General features: G+C 41.8%; 2 protein-coding genes across 2 annotated transcripts in view; both read right to left on the bottom strand.

The window, feature by feature from the left end:
- CSMD1 (CUB and Sushi multiple domains 1) overlaps positions 1-27,639 on the bottom strand; it is a 2,074,203-nt gene that overhangs the window by 435,192 nt on the left and 1,611,372 nt on the right. The window lies entirely within an intron of this gene.
- On the bottom strand, positions 642-1,236 carry LOC147343413 (mitochondrial import receptor subunit TOM6 homolog). The gene has a single exon (XM_086379825.1). The coding sequence runs from the start codon at positions 1,198-1,200 to the stop codon at positions 976-978; it is 225 nt and encodes a 74-aa protein (XP_086235951.1). The 5' UTR covers positions 1,201-1,236; the 3' UTR covers positions 642-975.

A 27,639-nucleotide genomic window follows, 5' to 3' on the forward strand; every position in this document is an offset into this window, starting at 1 on the left:
GTATGACACCATCGCTAGGGTGGAATCTGACATCTCTTTACATCACCATCTCTTCTGGTCTCCGCAGAAGTTGCATACAAGCAGCACACCATAATTACGCTTGCTTTTGTCCAGAGTTCATGGCATATTCGAAGTCTTTAAAGCTGACATGACCATCTGAGTCTTGATCTACTTCCCTGAATGCCTCGAGGATAATCCTTTCTGATAACTTGGGAGCCACCTGCTTAAATGCTTTCTTGAAATCTTCCAGAGTTAAATATCCACGATAGTGCCTGTCAAAAGCCGTGAAGATGTGTCTTACTTCATTGCGATGCAGTTGAGCTTCCTTCTTTTTCCTTACGATGTCTAAAAACTCCTTAAGTGGTATCCCGTACTCCATGCTGGTGTGGCATGTTAAATGTTCCAAGGAGGGTGGATTTCAACAGAATGACAGCTGAGAGTGCTCTGTTGTTGCTCCTGTTCAGTCACCAAGTCCTTTCCAACTCTGATCCCATGAATCGCAGCACGCCAGGCCTCCCTGTCCGTCACCAACTCCCAGAGTTTACTCAAACTCAGGTCCGTTAAGTCAGTGATGCCATCCAGCCATCTCATCCTCTGTTGTCCCCTTCTCCTCCTGCCTTCAATCTTTCCCAGCATCAGTCTTTTTTTTTGTTTGTTTACACGCTTTATTTGTTAAAATACCATTAGATTATTCCTCAGGACAAGAGCAAAGATCATCCCCTGCAGAAACTTAGGAACTATGTACAGCATTTTACAGAACAGAAGACAACACTTTAGCTGACCTGCCTGTTGACCACAGAAGGGTGTCCTGAGTGGACTCAGCAAAGAAAAGGAAGTCAGGCAGGGAAGGGAAGGGAAGGTGCCATCTGAATCAAACTTCAGCCACCATCAGGGCAAGTCTTGTGATGGTCACAGACTGGAGGCTGTTTTTGAAGGGGTCGAGTACAGCACAGGGGTTCCATGTGTCTTCACAGGCTAGACCCCAGGCTGAGGTGCCATTAGGTCAATGTCACTCAAATTTCTGGCCAGCCAAACTCCAGCAGCAAAGAGTCCCAAATTGAGAATCAAGTTCCTCCGGAAGTCATTCCTGTCGGTGGCGAAGCGGTAGACGCCCCGAAGCCAGTCCCCCACGTTGTCTGGAATTTCGGGAGCTTCATTTGCTGAGCCCGCAGCGGTCACGCCGGCCCCACTCGAAGCCATAGCAGCACCTCCGCGCTCTGTAGGAACGCTCACCACGCACCGGGTGGGCGCCGACAGATTACGCAACTTCCGGCCTCATACTTCCGCCGGTCACCCGCCAAAATGAGAAGGGAAAAAAAAGCAGAAGGGAGACTAAAGGAGACAGCTTGAAAAACTGGCTTATTGTTCGTTTAAAGTGTGGAGCTTAAGTCTTATCACTGTACTTTAGGTTGTCATGCATCAAAAAGCTTCAAAAACTGAAGGGCAAACTCATTTGCTTTGCTTGATCCTCCTGGTAGGGAGGGAAAGAAATCAAATGCTATTGTATGAATTTATCATCATATTTTTCAAGGGGGAAACTCATAAAAATCCTATCTGTTGCTCACTTTGTTTGACTATCCTTATCTAATACCATCATTTACTGAAGACAAGATAAACATCCCAGGTGACAGAGCCCATCACCCTGTGTCAGCTCGTCGTGTCCACTGCTGGTCTTAACTCAGGAAATTTTATCCGGGAGGTAGAGTGTCCTTTCACAGAAAACATATTTGACAATGTATACAGTTTCGACTTTTGCTAGGGCAGAATTAGATAGGCTGCATAATTAGTAAGGTGGCACAGTGGTGAAGAATCCGCCTGCAACCCTGGAGACGTGGGTTCAATCCCTGGGTCAGGAAGATCCCCTGGAGGAGGGCATGATGACCCTCCTTGGGTTTTATTGCTGGATTCTTGCCTGGAAAATCCCATGGACAGAGGAGCCTGGGGGAGTACAGCCCATGAGGCCTCAAAAGAGTCAGAGCAACTGAGCACACATAATTTGTAATGAGGGTTAACAAGCGTTTAGTCCCATGGGACAACCTAGCACATTCCAAAGCCTGGCTCAAAGAAATCCCAGTAAAAGGCAGGATTACAGCAGCTGTTCCTCCATGAAAATTATTTATCCTTCACCTTAGTCCCAAATTGTAAAAAAAAAAAAAAACTACCATTTTTTTTCTGATAGTTTTATAGCTTTACAAATTTTTTTTAGCTTTACATTTTATATTTAGCTCTTTCTCCACTTTGAGTTAATTCTCATGTAAGGCATGAGACACAGGTTGAGGTTCTTTCTGTGGTCTTATGTCTAATTGCTCGAATGCCATTTCTTGAAAGGATTGTTCTTCATCCACTGAACTGCTTTTGCATGTTTGTCAAAATTCACGGGGTGCGGGGCTCTGTTTGTGGGTCTGTTTATGGGCTTTCCATTAGATTTCTCTGGTTTATGTGTCTACGCTTCCACCAACACCACAGGGTCTTCATTACTGTAGCTTTACACAGTCTTCAAACTAGGTGGGCTGTTTCTCCTGTTTTATTCTTTTTTAAAACTAAGCTATTCTTATTCCTTTGTATTTTTGTATAAATTTTAGAATAATGTTGCCTAGATCTACCAAAAAAACCTTGCTGAGATTTTGATAGCAACTGTGGAAAATCTGTGTATCCGTTTTGGGACAATCAGCATCTTCAGTCTTAGTCTTCTAATTCTCGAATGTGATCTCTCTCCATTTATTTTGATTTTTGCTTGCTTTCAACAGCATTGTGTGGTTTCCAGCACATGAGTCCTATTCATGTTTGGTTGATTTTCACCTGAGTATCTCATTGTTTTCAGTGGCTGTAGATGGTGTGTGTATATGTATGTGTATATATATATATACATCTCCTGCATTGGCAGGTGGATTCTTACCTCTGAGTCACCTGGGAAGCCCCCAAAAATTCACAACTCCATCCAACAGTGAGATGCAGACAAATATGACCCTGGATAGGTAGAAACATGTATATTTCCCCTCTATCATTGTGAGGTACTGTAAGTATGAAAATTATTATCAGGTATTCATTGTTCTGTGATCATGATTAGTTGGTGTATCCTGTGAGTATTTTAATTGATATGTCCCCTGTTTGTCTTTACTATAGAAATTTATTTTTAGAAGAAAAAGGGTCAGAGAGTGTCTTATAGAGATTGCCACAGTATGTACTTTGTGATAACATACTTATGAAAATTGCTGAAAATTGGTAGCAGACTATAGATGCTGGGTCAGATAGAGGTTTGAGGTTTTTCGGCAAGACGCATCTCATGGTGTGATTTCCCATCAGGAGGCACGGCCCGTGATGTGTGTTGACTAGACCTTCTCACTGAATAAGGGCTGCAAGCCCTCAGAAGTATTTGATTCTGTCCTTCCTTGTTCTGTGCATTAATGGAGGAACGTCTATAGAGAGAAGTGTAGGGTCTGAGCGGTGGGTGGTGATGTTTGAGTGGTGAGACCGGGCGCACGCTTGCTTCTGCTGGTCCCCCACACTCAGCCGGGCACCTTCAACCTTTGAGTTGGGTCTTTCTTTGTAGTGTGAAGGGAGGGACTGTCCTCTGCTTGAAATGATATTTTGCAGCCTCCCTGGCCTCTGCTTGCTGGGAAACACTACCACCTTCTTTCCTCCATTTGTGAATATATAAAAAACAAACAAAAAAAAGTCCTCCCACATTACCAAAGGGGAGGATGTTAGTAAAATTCCCCCTGATTGAAAATTACTGATTCTAAAATAATTCATTTTATTTTTTGCATCATTTAGAACTCTTGGATTTAAACATTTCTGATGACTTTGTCTACGTACCCTATTGTCTTCATCGATCCCTGGGTGGGGAAGACCCCCAGAGAAGGGAATGGCAACCCACTCCAGTGTTCTTGTGGGGAAATCCCACAGACAGAGGGGCCTGGAGGACTCCAGTCCATGATGTTGTAAAGATTTGGACACGACTGAGCAACTGAGCACACAAGTGACTTTTTTAATGGCCCTAAAGTAAGAGTGCTGAGTACCTGTTTAATTATGGGGATTGTCATATGTGCATATGTGTGTTCAGTTGCTAAGTTGTGTCCAACTCTTTGAGACCTCATGGAATAGAGCATGCCAGGCCTCCCTGTCCTTCATTATCTCCCTGAGTTTGCTCTAATTCGTATCCATTGAGTTGGTGACACCATCCAACCATCTCACTGTCTCCTCCTTCTCCTCCTTCCCTCAGTCTTTCCCAGCATCAGGGTCTTTTCCCATGAGTCGACTCTTCACATCAGGTGGCCAAAGTATTGGAGCTTCAGCTTCAGCACCAGTCCTTCCCATGAGTATCACAGCCTTGTCATGGTGAAGGGGCTTGTGTAACTCAATGAAGCTATGAACCATGCTATGCAGGCCCACCTAAGATAGATAGGTCATAGTGGAGAGTTCTGACAAAACTTGGTCCACTGGAGGAGGGCATGGCAAATTACTCTGGTATTCTTGCTGTGAGAGGCCCATGAACATGAATAATATGTGCCTAGGTGCATTATCCTTGCAGAAAAACCCTATGTGGCACCTGTAATGATGTCAATTTTAAAACCAGATATGAGCCCCTGTGTCTCTGTCTTTTGAAGTAAAAGGCTTTTGCTCTAGTCTTCCAGGCCTCCCCTGAGTCTCGAAATGTTGGCTCAAGAGTTAATGACTAAAATACTATAAACATGTAGCAACAAAGAATAGCAGATGGACCAGGAGAGTAACAATTTAAACAACAGATGAGCTGCATAGCAGAGTCACAGAAGCTATAGTTCCCTCCTGAAGGACACAGATAACAGTGTGTGATGCACATTCCTAAACTGCTTTTACAGAAAGCAGACTCCTGTCAGATAGAATTTGGTAACCAAAAGCATGTGGACTTCACACCAGTTGGAGGCAGAAGGTTGATGATGCTACCTCCAGAAATACCACCCACCAACCAGCCAGAGAACTGTTCACAAGTTGATCACATGCCCTGTGGCCTTCTCCTTCTCTCTGTCCTTAAAACCCTTCCTAATAATTAGTGATAGTGAGCATCTTTTCATGTGCTTATTGGCCATCTGAATGTTTTCTTTGGAGAAGTGTTTATTTATGTCTTCTGCCCATGTTTTGCTTGGGCTGTTTATTTTTCTGATACTTAGCTGCATGAGCTGCTTATAGCAGAACTATTTGCAATTTCCAGGACATGGAAGCAACCTCGATGTCCATAGGCAGATAAATGCATAGGGAAGATGTGGTACATATATACAGTGGAATATTACTCAGCCATAAGAATGAATTTGAGTCAGTTCTAGTGAGGTGGATGAACCTAGAGCCTGTTATACAGAGTTAAGTCAGAAAGAGAAAAACAAGCATAGTATATTAATGCATATATATGGAATTTAGGAAGATAGCATTGATGAACCTATTTGTGGGGAAGGAATAGAGATATAGAGAAGGGACTTGTGGACACAGTGGGGGAATGAAAGAGTGGGATGAATGGAGAAAGTAGCATTGACATATATACACACCCTTGTGTAAAACAGAGAGCTGGTGAGAAGTTGCTGCATAACACGGGGAGCCCAGCCTGGTGCCCTGTGATGACCTAGGTGGGTGGGGTGGGGGAGGGGAGGAAGACTCAGGAGGAAAGGGATGCGTGTATAATTGTGGCTCATTTGCATTGTACAGCAGGAAACAACACAACAATGTAAAGTAATTTTCTTCCAATTAAACAAACAACCAACCTTCCCTGAGGGTCTTTTGATCATGAACTGCCCATTTTCCCTGCTCAGCCACACTTTCCTTCATCACAACCTGGAGTCACTAGACCCGCTTTACTGGGTGCAGGTGAGATGGCCCGACTTTAGTTCAGTAACAATGTCACAGAAATTTCCCAGAAAGAGGAAGTCAGGTACCACAGAGAGTAACTTAAACACATAATTCAAAGAAGCAGCTGATTCTCTGCAGCTTCAGGGTTCATAGCTTTTTCTACACACATTTTTCTTTCTTTCTTTCTTTCTTTTTATAGAGCAGAGACTTCATGAAACAAGGACGGTGAATCTGTTCATCACAGACCATAAAAGAGAAACCTGGAGAAAAGCATATCAGTAGGGAGACAGTTGCAATAACCTGGGTGGAAATACATTGCAAATGGTGAGGATGGGAGAGACAAGGTCATGCTCAAGGGAGGGCTTCGGATTTATTTTAATAAAATCTTCTGGAATAAGAGCAAAACAATGGAAACAGAAAAGGATACAATTTTAAGGAAAGACAAAAAAAATAACACCAAAAGCAACTGAGGGATTGTATCCTTGAACAAAACAGTATAATTCAACAGGGTATCTTACAGGAAAAGAAAAAGCATAAAGTTTAGATCTGTCACTGACTCTAAAGGAGGAAACAGTGAAATCACTTCTAGTTCTGAGCACACCAGTGGGAACAAGAAATGTAATGGAAAGTCAAAAACGCTGTCCCTGGCCTGGATTGATAATTGCATTTTTGACAAAGTGAACAGTTTGAAAAGATAATGGTAAAGTTGATACAGACCAAGAACCTACTTTGAAAAGTTTGTTGTAATGAAATTGACTTCAAGGAAGGAAACAGTCACAACCTTAGGGAGGAGAACAAAAAAGAAGAGGGGGAGAAAATTGTGAGTGCGTTTTTACAGCATTATTAAACCATTGAAAAAAGAGAGCCTACTTGAAATCAGAAACACTTATAAATCATAGTGCACAAGCTGTTATAAAACTAGTTTTCTTTTCCTTTCTAGCAAATACCCCTTCAGGTAAACTGTTTATTCATCTAGGCTGTTTGCAAAACACACATTGTAATTACAGCTTCCAACTGAGGGCCCTTTTATAGACTTTAATGAGCTTGCATACCTATTTATGCAATTTATCCAGACAAAATCCAGTTATGATTATCCCCACTTCACAGATAATCAAACTGATGTTCAGATGATTAGTGATTAGCTCATAGCCATCCCTGAAACAAAAAGCAAAATGCTGGTTGTCATAGCTTAAAATACACATGTAAACGGAGTGTTCCAGTGAAGGTTTCATGCTGTGTAGACAAAGGGAAAAGCTGCTTAGGAAATCTAATTAGAAAAATATATATATTGTAAAAAGTTTTGAAGAAAAGAAACAGGAAGATATGCAACTTTTGAAACTGTTTTACTTAAAATGTAAAAAAATCCCTGTGATGAAATAATCTTGACTCTGGAATTCTAATATCTATAAGATAGAACTTGTGGAAATATAAATCTATGTTAGTTGTGCTCAGGTTATTAATTTTGAATTCTAGCTAGTTATGATCTTTCTTCTAACTTTAAGAACACGTGGAAAAATTACAGCACTAATTGAGGTGGAGGAAAAAAGGAAATAATTAGCCTGCTGTCTGCACATTAATGACTTGTTAGTAAAAGAGTTAAAGATGTAAAGAATTAAAAAAAAAAAAAACTGATGAAATGTGAACTCATTCTCAGTTAGGTAGAATAATCTTAAAGGTAAAATGCTGGATTACATCATCTGTTGTATTTTGAGTCCCTCATTACTCAAAGGATTTAGAAGACATCAAAAGAGCAATAGAAATGATCAAAGAACCACAGGCAGTGATAAAAAGATGAAAGGATCTCCTCAGAAGAGAGAAAATGATGTACAAAAGGCACTCTCTGCCTATCAAACACAAAATAGTGAAGAATAGCAGCATGCTTTTTTCCTCATGACACAATTTCAATAGAGTTAAATATTTCCATGAAATAAAAATGTTAATTTTGGCACTGAAGATGAATAGTTGAGTCCCAGCAAAAAAAAAAAAAAAAAATGTAATAAACCAAAGAGGAAAAGATAAAGAGGATGGCTTAGGGGTTGCTGCAGATCTCACAGTGAAGGTATGAAGGAGAGGGATAGTTCACAGCAGATGCTCTAAGTCCACGGGTTCTAAGTAGGACCACCTATGGAGTGATGGTGAGTCAGGAGGGGTAGAGGACCAGAGGGTGGTCAGGACCTTGGTGCCTGCAACACCTCTCCCTGCAGAGCCCAGCTGCACACCCTCAGCAAAGAGGGTGGTTTGGCGATTACAGGTAGATGCTTCAGGTGGTAATTACCAACTTCCTGAGTCACATTTTTATAAAACGCAGCTTTATGGATGACTTTCTCAAATGTCCATGTGTTTTGGAAAGATCATTCAAGCATACCTTTTATGCCAAAAGAAGATCCTTTTTGAACATTAATAAACTGCCTTTCTCAAAGGGAAAATACAGGGACTGGGGTGAGAGCAAATCACAGAAAACTTGGACAAGTATGTGTACACAGAAATCAAAGGCAGGTTAGGAGGAGACCGGAAGAGTTTCCTTCAACTGAAAAGGGACAAGTAACAGCCGTGGGGGCTTTCTCCTCACCTCTCCCCCTCCCAACACTCAGGGTCTACACAGCCTAGGCAGTGCTGGAAGAAATCATAATGCGATCAGACTTTGGGATTGCTGATGAAATCAGGCAAACAAATTAATTTTTAAATTATCTGCATTGAAATGGTATAAATCTGAATATTTTTAGAGGAAAGTTAAAATAAGTCACATACCATCCCAAGGTTCTTCAATACTTAAGCATATAAAGGGCTGGGGAGGGGCAATTTTTCTTTTTTTTTTTTTTTTTTAATCATATTTCTATCTATAGCAAAGAATAAACAAAAGGATTTGTGTGAGTACAGAGAAAATCATATTTTAAGTTATCATGTTTCAAATTATCTTCAATATTGAGAACTTTAAGAAACCCTGTCGTCCCGGTCCAGGACAGAGGTGGCCGCTAGGAGCCCTTCTCAGTGAGGGGAGGAGTCCGGCGGCCAGAAGCACGGGGAATCAGCTCTGTGCAGTGGTCAGGAGCCTAACCCTCCTTTGCTGTGAGGATATGATATTTAGAAAAGCATCTGATTTACAGACTGTTTTCAATTTTCCTCCATATGTGCTGCAGCTCAGTGAGACCACATGGCTCAGCCTTCTACTACCCACAGGCTTCACGTTCAACCTCCATCATGACCTAATCCAGATCCTTCAAAATGATGCCTTCTCACCTGAGTGGATGGTTACAAACCAGTCCTCCTATTCCATGATAAAATGTAGGGACTGCACAGCATCGAGGGGCCTCTGACATGCCTCATCACAAGCTCCCCTGCTATATATTTTGGTCAGTTTTATTATAGGCATTACTGAATTGTTCTTTGTTGTTATTTAGTCGCTGTGTTGTGTCTGCCTCTTTGCGACCCCATGGGCTGTAGCCCATCAGGCTCCTCTGTCCATGAGATTTTCCAGGCAAGAATACTGGAGTGGGTTGCCATTTCCTTCTCCAGGGGATCTTCCTGACCAAGGGATTGAACTAGAGTCTCCTGCACTGGCAGGCAGAGAATTCTTTACTGCTGAGCCACCTAAGAAGTCCAAATTTTCCTCTACGATACTGAAAACCCAGCTCCTTTCCCTCCTTACTTTCACCTTTGTATTGAAATGTTCCCAGTTGGAGGGTTGTCATTAACAGAGGTAACAATCACATCTCATTTGTCTTGCTAATCGTTCCTGCAGTCAGTTTCCCATAGAAACCAAATACTGGTAGAATTGCTGATTTATATCTTTTTCCAAGCTGGAAGAAAAGCCTGCAGATGTCCTGTTCTATCTCTCATCAGAGATGAGGCTCTTAAAGGCCAGGGAGACATAAGCAGATTTAAGCAAGATTCAGGTCTCTTGGCTACAGCTCTGTCCACTGAACTAGCCTGACCTCATCTGTGGTCCTGCCATGTTTTCAGACCTTTCTGGCCCAAGTACTGGTTGGCCTGGCCTCTCAGCTAGTTTTTCTCTTCAATAGTCTTACTTTGCACTAACCTCCTTTCTGCTCACTCCAAATTTCCAACAGAAAAGCTGAAAAACGTGGAGCTATATTTGCTGCCAGGTTAAGAAATATATCTAAAAGAAAATGCATTTGAGTTGAATCATAAAGAACCTTCTGTGATGAAAGGACCCTCTTGACTTGGAAACATGAACCAGTGTGTTAAGATTAAACAATACAGGACATACAGAGAGAAGATCCACTGCTAACTTCTAAACCAGTCATACAATTCATGAGCCATTTTCAAATCAACACAACTTAGTAATTCCACCAAGGACTCCAAAACAGACTTTTTAAGGTCATTGAAATTCTTAAGGAAGCAGAAATGTGAAAAAAAAAAAAAAAAGACCAATAAATAAAACAGCTTGTGGGGAAATTGAAGAACAAAGGATCTAAAGTGGTTCCCATTGTATCTGACTCTAAAACCCAAGTGTTCCAGGAATCATACCTGGAACATCAAACCCTCTGTCAAACCCTCTGGACATCAGTGAAGCAGGGAGACAGCAAGTGGCTAGAAAAATACACAGAACTGCATTCTACCTAGAGAGCTCACCTTGTTGCCCGCAGCTCCCCTGCTGGTTTCAGTCACCCCTCACCATCTTTTCTCCCTGATAAATACCACTCACACCATGTCCTTCTCCTAACACGGAGGCACAGTTGGGAACTGTCTCCCTGGCAAGTCTGCCCTGATGGTCTCAGCAAGCCCTAATACCCGGACAATTTCCAGAATGCCCCAACTCAGTTACTTTGAGAGTAAAACAGTCCATGAGGATCAATGATAAATAGAGATACTGGGATGTAGCTGCAGCCAAGGGCCCTAAACCCAGACTTTAAACATCAAATTTCTGCAAGAACTTTTCATCTGCTGGTGCTGCAACACCTGCTCTTCCAGCCTCTCCAATGCGATGTATTAAATATTCAATTGGGCTTCCCAGGGGTTTAGTCATTAAAGAATCCACCTGCAAAGTGGGACACCTGGATTCGATCCCTGGGTTGGGATGATCCCCTGAGGGAGGGCATATCAACCCACTCCAGTATTCTTGCCTGGAGAATCCCCACCATGGACAGAGGAGCCTGGTGGGCTACAGTCCATGGGGTCACAAAGACTCAGGCATGACTTACTGACTAAAAAACAACAAATTTAATAAGCAGCTGATTCCACCTTACATAAAGGAGACAGTATTTATAATTCACTCATGAAGTGGAACTCAGGAAAAAGGAGAATTTTGGAGTAAGCTGTGCTTCTGATTGAAAACAGTTCTCAAAGCCAGGGCCTTGCCTTAAGAACACAAACCCTTCCAACAAAAGAATGAGGAATTACTTAAAAAAACACCCTATGCATTTGCCATTTTATATGGTATTTCAAGTGATGATGATTAAGTGTCTAAAGAGATAAGTACTATCACTTCCCATCTTGGGATAAAGACACTTCAGACTCAGAGAGGTTAACTAATTTGCCCCAAGACATACAGCAAGTGAGGAAGAAGATTAGGGGCCCCGGACAGTCTGAGCCCACGGCCAGTCCAGATGGGAAAGAGGGTACATCTAGAGATCACTGCGAGTGCAAGTCACACAGTCAATTTTTCCTAAGGAAGAAGATTAAATTCTGAAATTCACTCATCAAGCTGAGACTTATCTCAATTTATACATGAATTATCTATTTCAAAAAATTGTTAGAAACCACCATGGCCATTACCACCTGCCAGATATCTTATATGCATCCTCTCAAATGGTCGCAATCACCCCAGCCAGGCTGGTGGAATTATTCCTCACTGATTGATGGGGGAATCTAGGCTCAGAGAGGTAGAGCAACTCACCCAAAGACACACAGCCATCACGTGGCAAGTGCCAAGACCTCAATTCAGGTCCGTCTGACTTCAGTGGTGATCCTCTCTCCAAGACGGAACGAGGAATTATCTTGATTGCGACACTATCCTAGTAGGAAGTTTGTTGTCATGTGTTTATTTTTATTTTTTGTTAATAATGGCCCATGTTAATACTCCTGTGTGTGTGTGCCAGTCACTCAGTTGTGTCCAACTCTATGTGACCCCATGGATTGTAGCCTGGTGGGCTCCTCTGTCCATAGGATTTTTCAGGTGAGAATACTGGAGTGGGTTGCCATTTCCTTCTTAAGGGAATCTTCCTGACCCAGGGATTGAACCCGAGTCTCCTGTGTCTCCTGCATTGCAGGCAAATTCTTTACCAGCTGAGCCATGTTAATATTATCAGTCTGTAGGTAAAACAATTGAAGTCGGGTTGAGTGCATTTGGAATCTACCAGAATAAAACAGCAAAGACATAGAACCAGGTGATTTGAGCCTCAAACACTCAATTATTAATATGCTGGGCTATTAAATGGTTTAAATTTCAGTATCTAACCAGGTTATCAATATGTTTTTCTTTTTAAACATAACTTCTCTATTATAACGTAGGCCTAAACAATTTTTTAATTTAATCAACAACAGCTTTGAGAAAATTCATACCCAGGAGCTATTATATAGATTTAATTTTTATATTCACCTCTACTAGTAATCTTGGTAATATTAAAGAGAGCCCTCTGATGAAGAGGTTTCTAATAATGCTGAAATGAGAGCTCTTTTGGCTGAGATGCCATTTTTCTAATCTTGCTACATTGGTTTTCACACACATTACTCCACTGCTCCTCTGTCAGATAACAGATACATCTTCTCCAGGGGAGATTTGCAAAGGTAAAGCTGTGATAGGATCACAGTTGCCCTTCTCTACACTCACTCTGTCCTAATATCTTTATATATGGCTCTTGCTGTCTATCAAATAATGTCTTACAGTGACTTTTTGCTTTTGGTAGTTAAACGTCTAGAATTAACAACATAAAGGAGGCAACTAGTATTTTTAGAAGCAGCACGTGTCCATGGAGTTGTTTCTATGAACCATAAGAATTTCTCTTAGAACCTGTTTTCAGCTTACACATAAAAATACTGCATAGTTCAAAACTGACTAATAAAACTCTGCAACTCTCAATAGCCCTGAGCAAAACGGTTGTTGACCCTTGTCAAATTGCTCAGCACCAACTGTCTAGTGAGCTTATGATTGAGAAGCCCATTTACATGCTCAACATAAACCCAGTTGCTCTTTAACTCATATTCTTGGAGAAAAAAATACCTACTAGAAAAAGTCAATGAATCACTACTTATTCCTAGCAAAGAATAGTTTAAATTAGTCTCAACATTTTCAGTTATTGCATATATACAAACATATATAAACTTTACATATACTTAATGTATGCAATATATTAACACATTCGATGTTTACACATATTAACATAGTAAATGGGGTTCCCTCATAGCTCAGTTGGTAAAGAATCCGCCTACAATGCAGGAGACCCCAGTTTGATTCCTGGGTCAGGAAGATCTGCTGGAAAAGGGATAGGCTACCCACTCCAGTATACTTGAGTGGGGCTCAGCTGGTAAAGAATCCCACCTCCCAGTGGGAGACCTGGGTTTGATTCTGGGTTGGGAAGATCCTGTGGAGAAGGAAAAGGCTACCCACTCCAGTATTCAGGCCTGGAGAATTCCATGGACAGTATAGTCCATGGGGTCACAAAGAGTCATAGTAAATGTTCAAAACTATTTCCCAAATACCCACTTATGCATGAATTCTTCTGTAATAATAAAAAATGAAAACTAACAAATGAAAAGTAGCCCAGCAAGAATATGTGTGTATGTATGTGTGTGTGTGTGTGTGTGCTTAGTCTCTCAGTTGTGTCTGACTTTTGGTGACTCATGGACTGCAGCCCACCAGGCTCCTCTGTCCATGGAATTCTCCAGGCAAGAATACTGGAGTGGGTTGCCATTCCCTTCTCCAAGGATCTTTTTGACCCAGGGACCGAACCCAGGTCTCCTGCATTGCAGATGGATTCTTTACCACTGAGCCACAAGGGAAGCCCAAGAATATGACAACCAAGAATTTAAACATTGCAAGTATATTCAATAGAATAAAATATTTAAAAAAAAAACAACTAAAAAGTAGGTAATGCCTATTTTCAACTCATTTGCAGTTATATGATCAAGTTAATAAAACAAGCATGAATGTATCAAATAATTTTCTGAGTTAGAAATACAATGTATTTCACACTCTACTTTGTTATTTTCTTATATTTGTGTAAGGTATCCACTTTGTTCCTTTTTCCTCATTTGCATCATTACCTAAAATTACCTTCTCTCAATTCTAAAATTCAAGTTCCCGGAAGAGCCAAGGTTCAACACTGCGAACTGGGCTCAGAACCTGGCTGAAGCTAAGTAATTGCTGGTGGGAGGGTGAGTTCTCCAAACCCGAAATGATGCTATTTTGTCAGTCACAGTTATTAGCTCCCTATGAGGACACTGTGTACTCTGGGGTAGCCTGGAGACAGAAAGCTGAATCAAATGGGTCTCTCTTCTCAAGGGCTAATAATTAAAAATGTCATCTTGGGTAAAAGGGAGATGAAAGCTGCTGGAAACACTGGAAGCACTCCTGCTGAGAGAAGCCTCCTCTCACTAGAGATGAGCCCTGACGTTCCCCGGTGGAGACACAGGTCAGGGACCCCTCGCGGAGGGAATCACGCAAGCACGGAAGGGGGAAAGGGGGCGACGTGTGAGGGACAGGCATGGCCGTGGCACAGAGCAGAGGGGTGGCCACTGAGGGACTGACCTCACGGCCAAGGCCGGTCACAGGGCCCAGCAGACAGGAGTGAGCCCTGTCTATCCCCTGGCACTGGTCCTGGGGTTCCAGGAGCCTCACAGCTGCTCCCTCTCCCAGGAAGGCCCTTGCCATGCAGCACCAGCATCGCAGACCTGCAGACATTTACACACCCTGCCGTCCTGCACTCGCCTCACCAAGAGCACGACAGGCCTGAATCCACAGGCAGGGCGAGAAGCAGAAGACACCAACAGAAGGCCTAACCACAGACTCGTGGGGAGATGGTCCCTGTGGCATTGGGGGGTTGGCCAAAATGTGGATGCAGGGCTCCTGGAATTCATGGATGATCCAGGGAAAGGAAGCTGGTGGGTCACAGTCAAGGGGCCCAGCGGGTTAGGAAGTGGGTGCCATGGAGGCAAGTGACCAGAAAGCGACTCAAGCACAGGAGAGTGAGGCGTGGGCATGTGGACAGACTGAATCTGGATCAGAGCAGCACCAGCAAGTGTGATCAAGCACGGGAGAGTGAGGCATGGGCACATGGACAGATTGAGTTTGAATCAGAACCAGCAACCTGAAAGATCCTTTGTTGGCTGTTGCCTTCTCTGCCACTGGGCTAGAATTCCATAAAACCTTTAAAGCTTAAATTAAATTCTTAAAAAAAAAAAAAAGCTAGCACGTACCTAAAACTATTAACAAGGGGCAAGTGTCCAACATGATACTAAAATGATCTAAACAGTCTATGCACTGGCTACCACTTTGGACATCCCCCAATTCCTGCACTTATTTAAGGAGCAGCTACATGCCTTCCACTTGGTCTGGAGGCTCGGGGTTCATGAGGCATCAGAAGATCCGTGCACTGCAGAGCTCCAACCCACGGGACAGACAGCAAAATGACTGCCAGGAGGAAGGCGGTTCACTGTGGACCAGGAATGTGTGCACAGAGCATCCACGATAAACCTGTTAAGCGGGAACTCCCCCCAGCCGCCAGGGAAAGAGGCAGAGGTGCTCTGCTCAGTGAGAACAGCGGGGGACCCCTGTGGCTGCGGCTGTTACAGGCGCCACAGGGAATCCCTGCACTCCTTGCTCGGGGATGACGAAAATGGACAATGCTAGAGAGAGGCGTCGGAGAAGGCCATGGCACCCACCCCAGTGCTCCTGCCTGGAGAATCCCACGGATGGAGGAGCCTGGAGGGCTGCAGTCCATGGGGTTGCTAAGAGTCAGAGGACTGAACGACTTCACTTTCACTTTTCACTTTCATGCATTGGAGAAGGAAACGGCAACCCACTCCAGTGTTCTTGCCTGGAGAATCCCAGGGACGGGGGAGCCTGGTGGGCTGCCGTCTATGGGGTCGCACAGAGTCGGACATGACTGAAGTGACTTAGCAGCAGCAGCAGCAGCAGAGAGAGGTGTGAAGCTTTGAGCTGAGAACTTTCAGGGAACTAGGTCCAGGTCCCCCTGACATGACAGCCACCAGACCAGCAGAGGGGAAAGCAAAAAATAAGGGACTCTGGAATGGGCAGGAGAGGAAGGTGGCCTTGAGTATGTACTGTGTATTTTTCTAGGAAATGAGGCCCATTAGAATCCTAGAGAGGTTGTTCCCAGGGGAGGAGTAGTGAGGGTTTCTGGGGTGGTGAACCTTGGGCACCACAGCAGCCAAGGCCACTGGAACTCACAGCTGCATCCCTGCCCAGGAATCACATCAAACAGGGTTGTGTCTGCTCCCTGGGGGCACCGCATCCATGGTTAATGGTACCAGTCCTGCCCGCCCGCTTCAGTTTGGGAAAGCTCTGGAGGGCGTCCCTAGGATCAGCCAGCATTCCACACGGACCTGTGACCAGTTAAGCGGCTCCTTCTCTGCCTCCATCTCCTCCCTGAAAGTATCTCAAAGAGTCCCCCCAGTACACGCTCCCAAACAAGTCTGGCTCAGTCAGCATCCAGCACAAAGGGTAATTTGTCATGGATTTAAATCAGGTCCTTGAAAACATTTTAAAATCCACATTAGGTACAAGACCATATCTACTGTGGACAAGGGCAACACACATCATAAAACCTTGATGGGTTCATCTTGGATTTTGCACAAAATTAAAACACAAAGCTAGTTTTAGTTGAACCATAGAGAAGGCTGAGCACCGAAGAACTGATGCTTTCAAACTATGGTGCTGGAAAAGACTCTTGAGAATCCCTTGGGGGTTATGATGCAGGGAGATCATACCAGTCAGTCTGAATAGTCACTGGAAGGACTGGCGCTGGAGCCTAATCTCTATTACTTTGGCCACCTGACACAAAGAGCCAACTCATTAGAAAAGACCCTGATGCTGGGAAGGATTGAAGGCAGGAGAAGAAGGGGGCAACAGAAGATGACACGATTGGTCGGCATCCCTGACTCAATGGACACGAGTTTGAGCAAAGTCACAGAGATAGTGAAGGACAGAGAAGCCTGGAGTGTTGCAGTCCAAGGGGTCGCAGAGAGTCAAACACAACTTGCTGGCTGAACAACAACAACCTTGTGTTTAGGGTTTAGGCATCACTCTTAGCCTCACAGGCACAGTCCTGCCTGACCTTGTCTGAGTATCAGCTTCAGGCTACAAGGCCAGGGCCACGGGCTAATGTTACATATGGACCGGCGGGCTCTCCTCTGTTCAGTGGTCACACACTGCACCTCTACATCCACTTGGGCCCCTTTGAAATGTGTGATTTCTCACACAAGGGGCTACAAAGGGTCTGTCTTATCAGTCAGAGTGAACCCAATCATTCAAGTAGAGTGAGTGTGTTGATCAGGGTTCTTCAGAGAAACAGAACCAACAGGATATTTCTATCTTTATCTCCATTGCTATGTCCATATCCAGCTCCAATTCTATATCTGTCTACCCATTTACTATCAAAATGAATTTATTATAAGGAATCAGCTTACATGTTTACAGCAACTGAAGTGTCCAGACCCAAGACAGCCAATGATGTAAGTCCCAGTCCAAATCAGGGTCCAAAGGCAGGAGATGCCAGTGTCCCAGTTCAAAGACAGATGGACAGAGGGAGCAGCTTTTCTTCCTTCAGCCTGTCCTTCAATTCAGACCTTTAACTGATTTGATGAGGCCCATCCACACTGGGGAGGGTGACCTGCTTTACTCAGTCCACCAATTCAAATGTTGACTTCATCCAGAAACACCCCTACAGACACACCCAGAACAATGTCTGCTGGAACATGTGGGTACTCTGGGATCAGCCATCACAAGAGTAACAGCACAACTGTTCAAAGCTTGGACAACCTTTGCTCTGTAGCAATTCTGTTCACCAGGAATGGTGCAGAGAACAGCTCTCTGAACTAGGTCATGTTCCTTTCTGGTAAACTCATCACAGACCCCTGGGATTATGGGGTACAGACCGAGGTGCCGACACAAATCTTCACCCCTCAGCAATGTGTCCACAGGGCCTGGGACACAGCTCTGTCTCTGAAACAGCAACAGTGAGCTCTATTTTCACAGAAACAATTCTAAAATAGCCGAAACAAGCCTCAAATAGGTCTTGTTTTACCACACAGCGGCACATCACAGGGGACATTTCCTTTCATTTGCCCCCTGCTAAAATTCAAATAGCTATGGCAAATTACATAAAACATGATTTGTGGAAATCAGTTCATCAACACATGTAATGAACTCTAACCAAACATTATTTTTGTGACAAAAAAATGATACAGAATTAACCCGCTTAACTGGAGACAGTGAAGCCATAAAAATACAGGGCTGCCAGCACTGGAAACTCATGACTGAACAAATATGCAGGTACTTTGCTTGTTTCCTGTCCACCTTCCTCAGTGCTGGAGAGACTGTGGTCGTGGGAAGCCCACCCCTGAACTGATATTTTGTTTTCCTTTCTCCTCTAGTGAATAAAAACGATCTGCTGTAGCATACAAAGTATGCTGTTTTAAATGTATAAAATGTTAAACTCTATTTCATTATTATATTTTGACAAAAATTCTTCTGTATTATTAAATTAAATTTAACATTGATTTACAAAATTATTTATACTCAGCATTTACCTTTGTAATTTATGATAGAAATTTTGAAATATAAAGTAGAAAAACTATGCACTAAGCCAGTTAACTTTCCATATATATTGTTCTGCTACTCACTATATATATATATATATATATATATGTATGTATGTATTAGAATTAGCATTAGTCGCTCAGTCATGTCTGATTCTTTGTGACCCCATGGACTACAGCTCTCCAGGTTCTTCTGTGCATGGGATTCTCCAGGAAAGAATACTGGAGTGGGTAGCCATTCCCTTCTCCAGGGGATCTACCCAACTCAGGGATAAAATCCAGGTCACCTGCAGTGCAGGCAGATTCTTTACTATCTCAGCCACCAGGGTAGCCCATATATATTAACTATACATATATGTGAATTCCCCGGGGAAGGGAACATCGACCCACTCTAAGTATTCTGGCCTGGAGAATTCCTTGGGGTCTCAAAGAGTTGGATATCAATGAGTGATTTTCACTGTGAATTACATATATGAATTATGTATGATTTATGTATTTATGAATTATATTTGTATAAATTATACAAAATTATATAATATATAATGATTATATATTCAGTTCAGTTCAGCCGCTCAGTCAAGTCCGACTTTTTGTGACCCCATGGAATGCAGCACGCCCGTCTTCCCAGTCCAACACCAACTCCCGAAGCTTGCTTAAACTCATGTCCGTTGAGTCGGTGATGCCATCCAACCATCTCATCCTCTGTTGGCCCCTTCTCCTCCTGCCTTCAATCTTCCCCAGCATCAGGGTCTTTTACAATGAGTCAGTTCTTTGGATCAGGTGGCTAAAGTGTTGGAGTTTCAGCTTCAGCATCAGTCCTTCCAATGAATATTCAGGACTGATTTCCTTTAGGATAGACTGGTAGGATCTCCCTGAAGTCCAAGGGACTCTCAAGAGTCTTCTCCAACACCACAGTTTGAAAGCATCTATTCTTTGGTGCTCAGCTTTCTTTATAGTCCAGCTCTCACATCCATACATGACTACTTGAAAACCATAGCTTTGACTAGGTAGACTTTTGTTGGCAATGAAAAGTCTCTGCTTTTTAATATGCTGTCTAGGTTGCTCATAGCTTTTCTTCCAAGGAGCAAGCGTCTTTTAATTTCATGGGTGCAGTCACCATCAGCAGTGATTTTGGAGCCTCCCAAAATAAAGTCTCTTACTGTTTCCACTGTTTCCCCATCTATTTGCCATGAAGTGATGGGACCAGATGCCATGATCTTAGTTTTCCAAATGTTGAGTTTTAAGCCAACTTTTTCACTCTCCTCTCTCACTTTCATCAAAAGGCTCTTTAGTTCTTCTTCACTTTCTGTCATAAGGGTGGTGTTATCTGAAGTTTTTGATATTTCTCCTGGCAATCTTGATTCCAGCTTGTGCTTCTTCCAGCCCAGCGTTTCTCATGATGTATTCTGCATAGAAGTTAAATAAGCAGGACAACAATATACAGCCTTGACATACTTCTTTCCCTATTTGGAACCAGTCTGTTTCCATGTCCAGTTCTAACTGTTGCTTTTTGATCTGCATACATATTTCTCAGGAGGCAGGTCAGGTGGTCTGGTATTTCCATCTCTTGAAGAATTTTCCACAGTTTATTGTGATCCAGCCAAAGGCTTTGGCATAGTCAATAAAGCAGAAGTAGATGTTTTTCTGGAACTCTTATGGTTTTTCGATGATCCAGTGGATGTTGGCAATTTGATCTCTGGTTCTTCTGCCTTTTCTAAATCCAGCTTGAACATCTGGAAGTTCATGGTTCATGTACTGTTGAAACCTGGCTTGGAGAATTTTGAGAATTACTCTACTAGCGTGTGAGATGAGTACAATTGTGCAGTAGTTTGAGCATTCTTTGGCATTGCCTTTCCCTGGGGTTGGAATAAAAACTGACCTTTTCCAGTCCTGTGGCCACTGCTGAGTTTTCCAAATTTGCTGGCATATTGAGTGCAGCACTTTCACAGCATCATCTTTTAGGATTTGAAATAGCTCAACTGGAATTCCATCACCTACACTAGCTTTGTACATAGTGATGCTTTCTAAGGCCCGATTGACTTCACATTCCAGGATGTCTGGCTCTAGGTGAGTGATCATGCCATCATGGTTATCTGGGTCATGAAGATCTTTTCTGTATAGTTCTTCTGTGTATTCTTGCCACCTCTTATTAATATCTTCTGCTTCTGTTAGGTCCATAACATTTCTGTCTATAATTGTGCCCAAGTTTGCATGAAATGTTCCTTCGGTATCTCTAATTTTCTTGAAAAATTTTCTTGAAAATTAGTTATGTATTATATATACATAATAAGTTTTGTAGTATAATGGATGGGTAATGCTGCTTGCACAGCTGTATTATAATTATTTGTACCATATTTTTTCCTTTTTGGTTTTTTAATTGATTACTTTGAACTAAATATTTTCATATGCAAAAAATTTTTAAACAACAAACCTCATCTCTCTTAGTTTGCCTTCTCAGACACCTGAAATACCTCCCTAAAGAGTTATTGCTTTTTAAACTTTGCATAATATTTTGCCAATACTTTTCTTAATTATCAGAATATTCTCTCTCTCCATATACACACACCTATATATACAGATGTGTGTGTGTGTGTGTGTGTGCACACGCACATGTGTTTAGTCACTCAGTCTTGTCCAACTTCAACTCCATGGACTGTAGACCATCAAGCATCTCTGTCCATGGGATTCTCCAGGCAAGAATACTGGAGTGGGTTGCCATTTCCTTCTCCAGGGAATCTTTCTGATCCAGGGATCCAGAACTAGTCTCCTGCTTGGCGGGCAGACTCTTTACCACTGAGCCACATGGGAAGCCCAGTGAAACTAGTATCATTATTATTTTCTCCCTTATTTTTTTAAAAAGAGGAATGTGACACACAGGAGGTTAGATAACTCACTCTAAGTTGCACAGCTAAGTGACAGAGTGAGGGCCTGGGTAGTCTGGCTTCAGAGCCTACATCCTGAACCATTACAATAAATGTTACTTACACATACTGTTAAAACCTAGAAAGTGAAACACATGTAAGGATTAGTGGTATATATTTTCTGATCATATAATAGACAACTACATTTTCAGTCAAATAATGTGATTATTTATATATTTGATTGGAGAAGGAAATGGCAACCCACTCCAGTATTCTTGCCTGGGAAATTCCATGGACAGAGGAACCGGGCAGGCTACAGTCCCTGGGGTCACAAGAGTCAGACACAACTTAGTGATTAAATCACCACCATATATTTGATGATCACCTGTACAAAATGTTTTTATTTTATTGCCAATTTCTAGCTTGATATAGCACTCTGGAAATAATAGTTTCAAGGCCATCTTTTTTTTTTTAAGTTAATTAAGTTGTTGATTCTACTTTATTTTTAATTGAAGCATAGTTGACATAATGTCATGTTACTTTAGGTGTACAGCACAGTGAGCATAAACTGACTATACATATATATATATAGTTTATATATATGTGCATATATATAAATATATACATAAGCAGATGCTTGTTGGTTATCTATTTTATGTCAATATATACTAGTACTAGAATATCAGAGAAGGCAATGGCACCCCACTCCAGTACTCTTGCCTGGAAAATCCCATGGACAGAGGAGCCTGGAAGGCTGCAGTCCATGAGGTCACTGAGGGTCGGACACTACTGAGCGACTTCACTTTCACATTTTACTTTCATGCATTGGAGAAGGAAATGGCAACCCACCCCAGTGTTCTTGCCTGGAGAATCCCAGGGACAGGGAAGCCTGGGGGCTGCCATCTATGGGGTCGCACAGAGTCGGACATGACTGAAGTGACTTTGTAGCTTACTAGTATATATACATGTAATCCCAAACTCCTAATTTATCTGTTCTACCCCCTTTCCCTTTTGGTAACCACAAGTGTGTTTTCTGTGTCTATGAATCTAGTTTTTTTTATAAATAAGTTTATTTGTAACTTTTATTTTTATATTTTTTTAGATTCCAAGTATAGGTGATATCATATAATATTTGTCTTTCTCTATCTGGCTTACTTCACTTAGTATGATCTTCTCTATATGATGCCTTTCTTTTGATATATGATATTCTCTCAATTTTTAAAATCCTCAAATCTTACCTTATCTCTCTGTTTTAATTATCTTATAAACTGCGGAATATTGCTCTGTCAAAAATTAATAAGTGGCCTTGGACTGGCTCTCTCACGAGGACTGATAGCCATCCACTTTTTCACCACATCTGAGGCTGTAGCTATTAACCGCCTATCAGGGCTGTTAGCAGAGTACTAATTAGGACTGAATGTGATTCTAACTTATGCTGTATGGTCATCAAACTGAATCATGATGCCTGGAGGAATATTCAATTATAATTGAGAACACTTATATTCGTTAATGTTCAAAGATCCTCAATTTGGGGATGACGCTCCTCTCTCAAGTCTTTATCCTAGTCTTTATGGCACCTGCCTTAGAACTGTTGGGTGTAATTCACAGTCACTTGCTGTTGGGGAGTGTCTGGTATTTGACAGATGTGTTTAGATTCTACCAGAGGCAGGAGCAAGCACAGGTCAGGTGGAAAGGATTCTACCTCGGCACACTTTCTTAAATAATGCAGTCACGTAGAAGTTCAATTAAAGGTCAACTCTAAATCCCCAAATGTCAGGACGTCTTTAGCAATCTTCTGTTCATTCTAGCCCTCACCTTCACACAGGCTGCAAATACCCTTTGGGAGCATTTCTCATTAAAAAGAGTCAGGGCGTCCCCCTCATAGCCATGCTTCCAGCAAGGAGGAATCTTCACTCTGTGTGGATAAGGACACTCCTGTAGGGGCCTCTAGTCACCACAGGACTTTTCAGCATGGTCACTCTCCTTCATCTCACATGGAAAGGGTGTAGACATTGGGAAATGATTTTAATTACCTGCTCCTTTGACTTCTTGAACAATAAGTACTAGCTGCTTTTTTTCAGCTGCTGAATACCCAGCAGTAAGCACTTAGAAGACAAGAGCACACTGCTTCTTTGCTTAAATTCACAAAATAAAATGCAATAAAACAAACTCCCAGCTCTCCAGATTGTTATTTCTCATTTACACATATGTATGCATACATTTGTGTTGTCAAAGACTTCAATAAACTCCAAATGGATTAAAGATCTAAAAGTAAGACCAGAAACTATAAAACTCCTAGAGAACATAGGCAAAACACTCTCCGACATAAATCACAGCAGGATCCTCTATGACCCACCTCCCAGAATATTGGAAATAAAAGCAAAAATAAACAAATGGGACCTAATTAAAATTAAAAGCTTCTGCACAACAAAGGAAACTCTAAGCAAGGTGAAAAGACAGCCTTCAGAATGGGAGAAAATAATAGCAAATGAAGCAACTGACAACTAATCTCAAAAATATACAAGCAACTCCTGTAGCTCAACTCCAGAAAAATAAACGACCCAATCAAAAAGTGGGCCAAAGAACTAAATAGACATTTCTCCAAAGAAGACATACAGATGGCTAACAAACACATGAAAAGATGCTCAACATCACTCATTATCAGAGAAATGCAAATCAAAACCACAATGAGGTACCATTTCATGCCAGTCAGAATGGCTGCGATCCAAAAGTCTACAATCAATAAATGCTGGAGAGGTTGTGGAGAAAAGGGAACCCTCTTACACTGTTGGTTGGAATGCAAACTAGTACAGCCACTATGGAGAACAGTGTGGAGATTCCTTAAAAAAAACTGGGAATAGGACTGCCTTATGACCCATCAATCCCACTGCTGGGCATACACACCGAGGAAACCAGAATTGAAAGAGACATGTGTACCCCAATGTTCATCGCAGCACTGTTTATAATATCCAGGACATGGAAGCAACCTAGATGTCCATCAGCAGATGAATGGATAAGAAAGCTGTGGTACATATACACAATGGAATATTACTCAGCCATTAAAAAGAATACATTTGAATCAGTTCTAATGAGGTGGATTAAACTGGAGCCTATTATACAGAGTGAAGTAAGCCAGAAAGAAAAATACCAATACAGTATGCTAATGCATATATATGGAATTTAGAAAGATGGTAATGATAACCCTGTATGCGAGACAGCAAAAGAGACATAGATGTATAGAACAGTCTTTTGGACTATGTGGGAGAGGGAGAGGGTGGGATGATTTGGAAGAATGGCACTGAAACATGTATAATATATAGGGAACGAGTCGCCAGTCCAGGTTTGATGCATGATACTGGATGCTTGGGGCTGTTGCACTGGGACGACCCAGAGGGATGGTATGGGGAGGGAGGTGGGAGGGGGGTTTGGGATGGGGAACATGTGTACACCTGTGGTGGATTCATGTTGATGTATGGCAAAACCAATACAATATTGTAAAGTAATTAACATCCAATTAAAATAAATAATTTATATTTAAAAAAATTAAAAATAAAATTAAAAAAATTTTTTCAATGAACTCTGTTATCAGTGGAGCCAGTAAGATGTTTAAAAAACTGTATCAAAAAACTAATACAATTATGTAAAGTTTAAAAATAAAATAAAATTAGAAAAAAAATTCAAAAAAAAAAAAAAGAATTCAAAGAAAATGTACATATAGATAATTAGCAATACTGAAACAAAACTGCTAATAGATGCAAAAGTCTTCAATATTCACAATTGAATCTCCCCCATGCCAATTTTCTACTTTTTTCTGAAAATAACTTACAAATTCTTTCTTTATATGGGTCCCCTAACAGTAAAATAATCCAAATAAAATAACCACTATTTCTACTTTATTACAGTTCTGTAAAATTTGTTATTTCCTTAGAATTTTGAAACTTATGGGAAATATCTAAAGTTTTTAAAGTTTAAATAGTTATGTGGGACAATGTTTTATTCTGAATACTTACATTTTCTTAGATTATGGTTTATAATAAGCAGTTTCCTTCAAATAGTAGATCTTTTCAGTGTCAGTAAAAATTGTATGTTTAAGATGCAATTTCCTGGTAATTTTGATCAACTATCAGTGCCAAGGTATTTGCAGGAGAGTATAAAACAATCCTGAAAAAGCTTCTCATGACTATAACTTGAATTCAAGATGAGAATGGGTTCTTTTCAAACTCACTGAAAACGACTTCAAATCAGTCATGGTTTTTGAAAGTATGTCAGTATATTCAAGGGCTTCCCTGGTGGTTAGACAGTAAAGAATCTGCCTGCAATGCAGGAGATCCAGGTTTGACCTCTGGGTCTTAATAATCCTCTGGAGAAGGGAATGGAACTCACTCCAGTATTCTTGCCTGGAAAATCCCATTGACAGAGAAGCTTGGTGGGCTACAGTCCCATGGGGTTGTGTAGAGTTGGACACGACTGAGTGACTTTCACTCACTCACTCACAGTATATGTAAATAGCAGCTTAGATATATATTTTAAGTTTTATAAATAAGTTGTTTTATATAATAGTTTATAAAACATTATTAATATTAGTAAGGTCACCACATCATTTCTGGGGACACATTTCATTATTTCTTTTAGTCAAATACACGAAGGATCTAAGCTGAAGATACAAGCAGTACATCCATCACTGCTTTGATTTTGCATAATCGCAAAGGAAGAATTTAATATGCCCATGAGCCTTCTTAAATGTTTATTTCTTGAGTTAAAATGATGTAATTACTGATACAGAGAACATGAAAGGAAGGCTCTTACAGTTGAATGGGCTGTGTGTTCCTGTGTGTATTTTTTTGCCAGTTAAAACAGATGTGCTTCCCGACAGCTATGCCTTGAGGTTGGAATATCATGAAGATCATTTCTGCTCTTCCTCTTCTGGTCTTGGATCCCCTTCTAATTTGTCTCACTCTCAGTTCTTTACCATTTCTAGCAATCAAGAGCCGACCCATGGATCCTGGGATGCCCCGAGACACATGCTGAGGGCTGGCTGGCTGCCACATCGTCACCTTTAGAACCAAAGTGCATGAGAAGGGAGTTACATGGACTAAACCTCTGAGAACCTGAAATCGGAAGGCAGCTTGCTGCTTTTGTTTTTTGAAGGGTGGCAGTGAGAAAAGATTTTTGTTTTCTTTCTTCTGTTTTTGGTGGGAATAAGGAAGAGATAATTTAGTTTTTAAAGATATTGTCATTGGATAAAGATTTTCCTGTGAGTCTAGAACTGTTTGTGAATGTCTAACAGAAGGAAATATCACTTATTTCCCAGAAGATATTGTAGGACACTTGAGAAAAAGCAGGGCTGAGCTGAGGCTGACAATATAGATGGGGTGGCCCAGGGGTTAAGAATCCACTTTGCAATGCAGGGGCCTGCTCAGAGAACGAAGATCCCACATGGTGTGGAGGACCTAAGCCTCGAGCCACAAACTACTGAAGCCCATGTGCTCTAGGACCCGCGTGACACCACTACTGCAGCTGGTGCACCACAGATGGAGAGTCCACGCTCTGCAGAACAGGTCCCACGTGCCCCAACTAGGATCTGACGCACAGAAATACAGATGTGTTCCCTAGGACATCCAGATGAGAGAATGTAGGTGGAACAGTGAGATAGTTTACACCCAGAGCACAGGGCCCCGGGTCACCTGCACAGTAGCTACTTCACTACAGCAACTCTCAGCATCCCACAACTCAGGGATGAAGCCAATTTCCCCAAAGGAACCTTCCTTTCTTCAGAGCAAGCACAGTCATAACTCTCAAAGCAAGGTTGTTAGTAGAGTCTCCCCAACTCCGTCAAGATTTCCCTGTGTTCCATTAAAAAACCCACACATTTATACATGAGGATGCATATAATAGGCTTCATTGAATCAATGCTGTTGAAATCCATACTCTGTTCTAAATGTTCCCCTTAGGTATAACCATGACAGCTTCCTCCCAGGAAGAGAGAAAATGCCAAGATCTACAAGTACGGACAATTTCATTGCTTGCATGTGATTCTTAATGTCACTCTCCATTTTGCCACCATAATGGCCAGCCAAGCTCTCAAACACTTCCTGCTTGCTAAAAAGAGCTCTAAATAAAACTATAACTAAGGAAGTTGCAAATAAGTCCCTATTTTTAAACATTGTTCTCACTTATCGCTTTCATTTATATCTGAAACGTAGAGAATGACCGTGGCCCTCTGCGC

Source organism: Bos grunniens, chromosome 27 (genome assembly GCF_055505025.1).
Source record: "Bos grunniens cultivar Pamir isolate PY7600 chromosome 27, Bosgru_T2T1.0, whole genome shotgun sequence".
NCBI classification, from domain to species: Eukaryota; Metazoa; Chordata; class Mammalia; order Artiodactyla; family Bovidae; genus Bos; species Bos grunniens.

Excerpts from the sequence above, each read along its gene's own strand:
- LOC147343413 (XM_086379825.1), bottom strand. The coding sequence starts at position 1,200 with ATGGCTTCGAGTGGGGCCGGCGTGACCGCTGCGGGCTCAGCAAATGAA.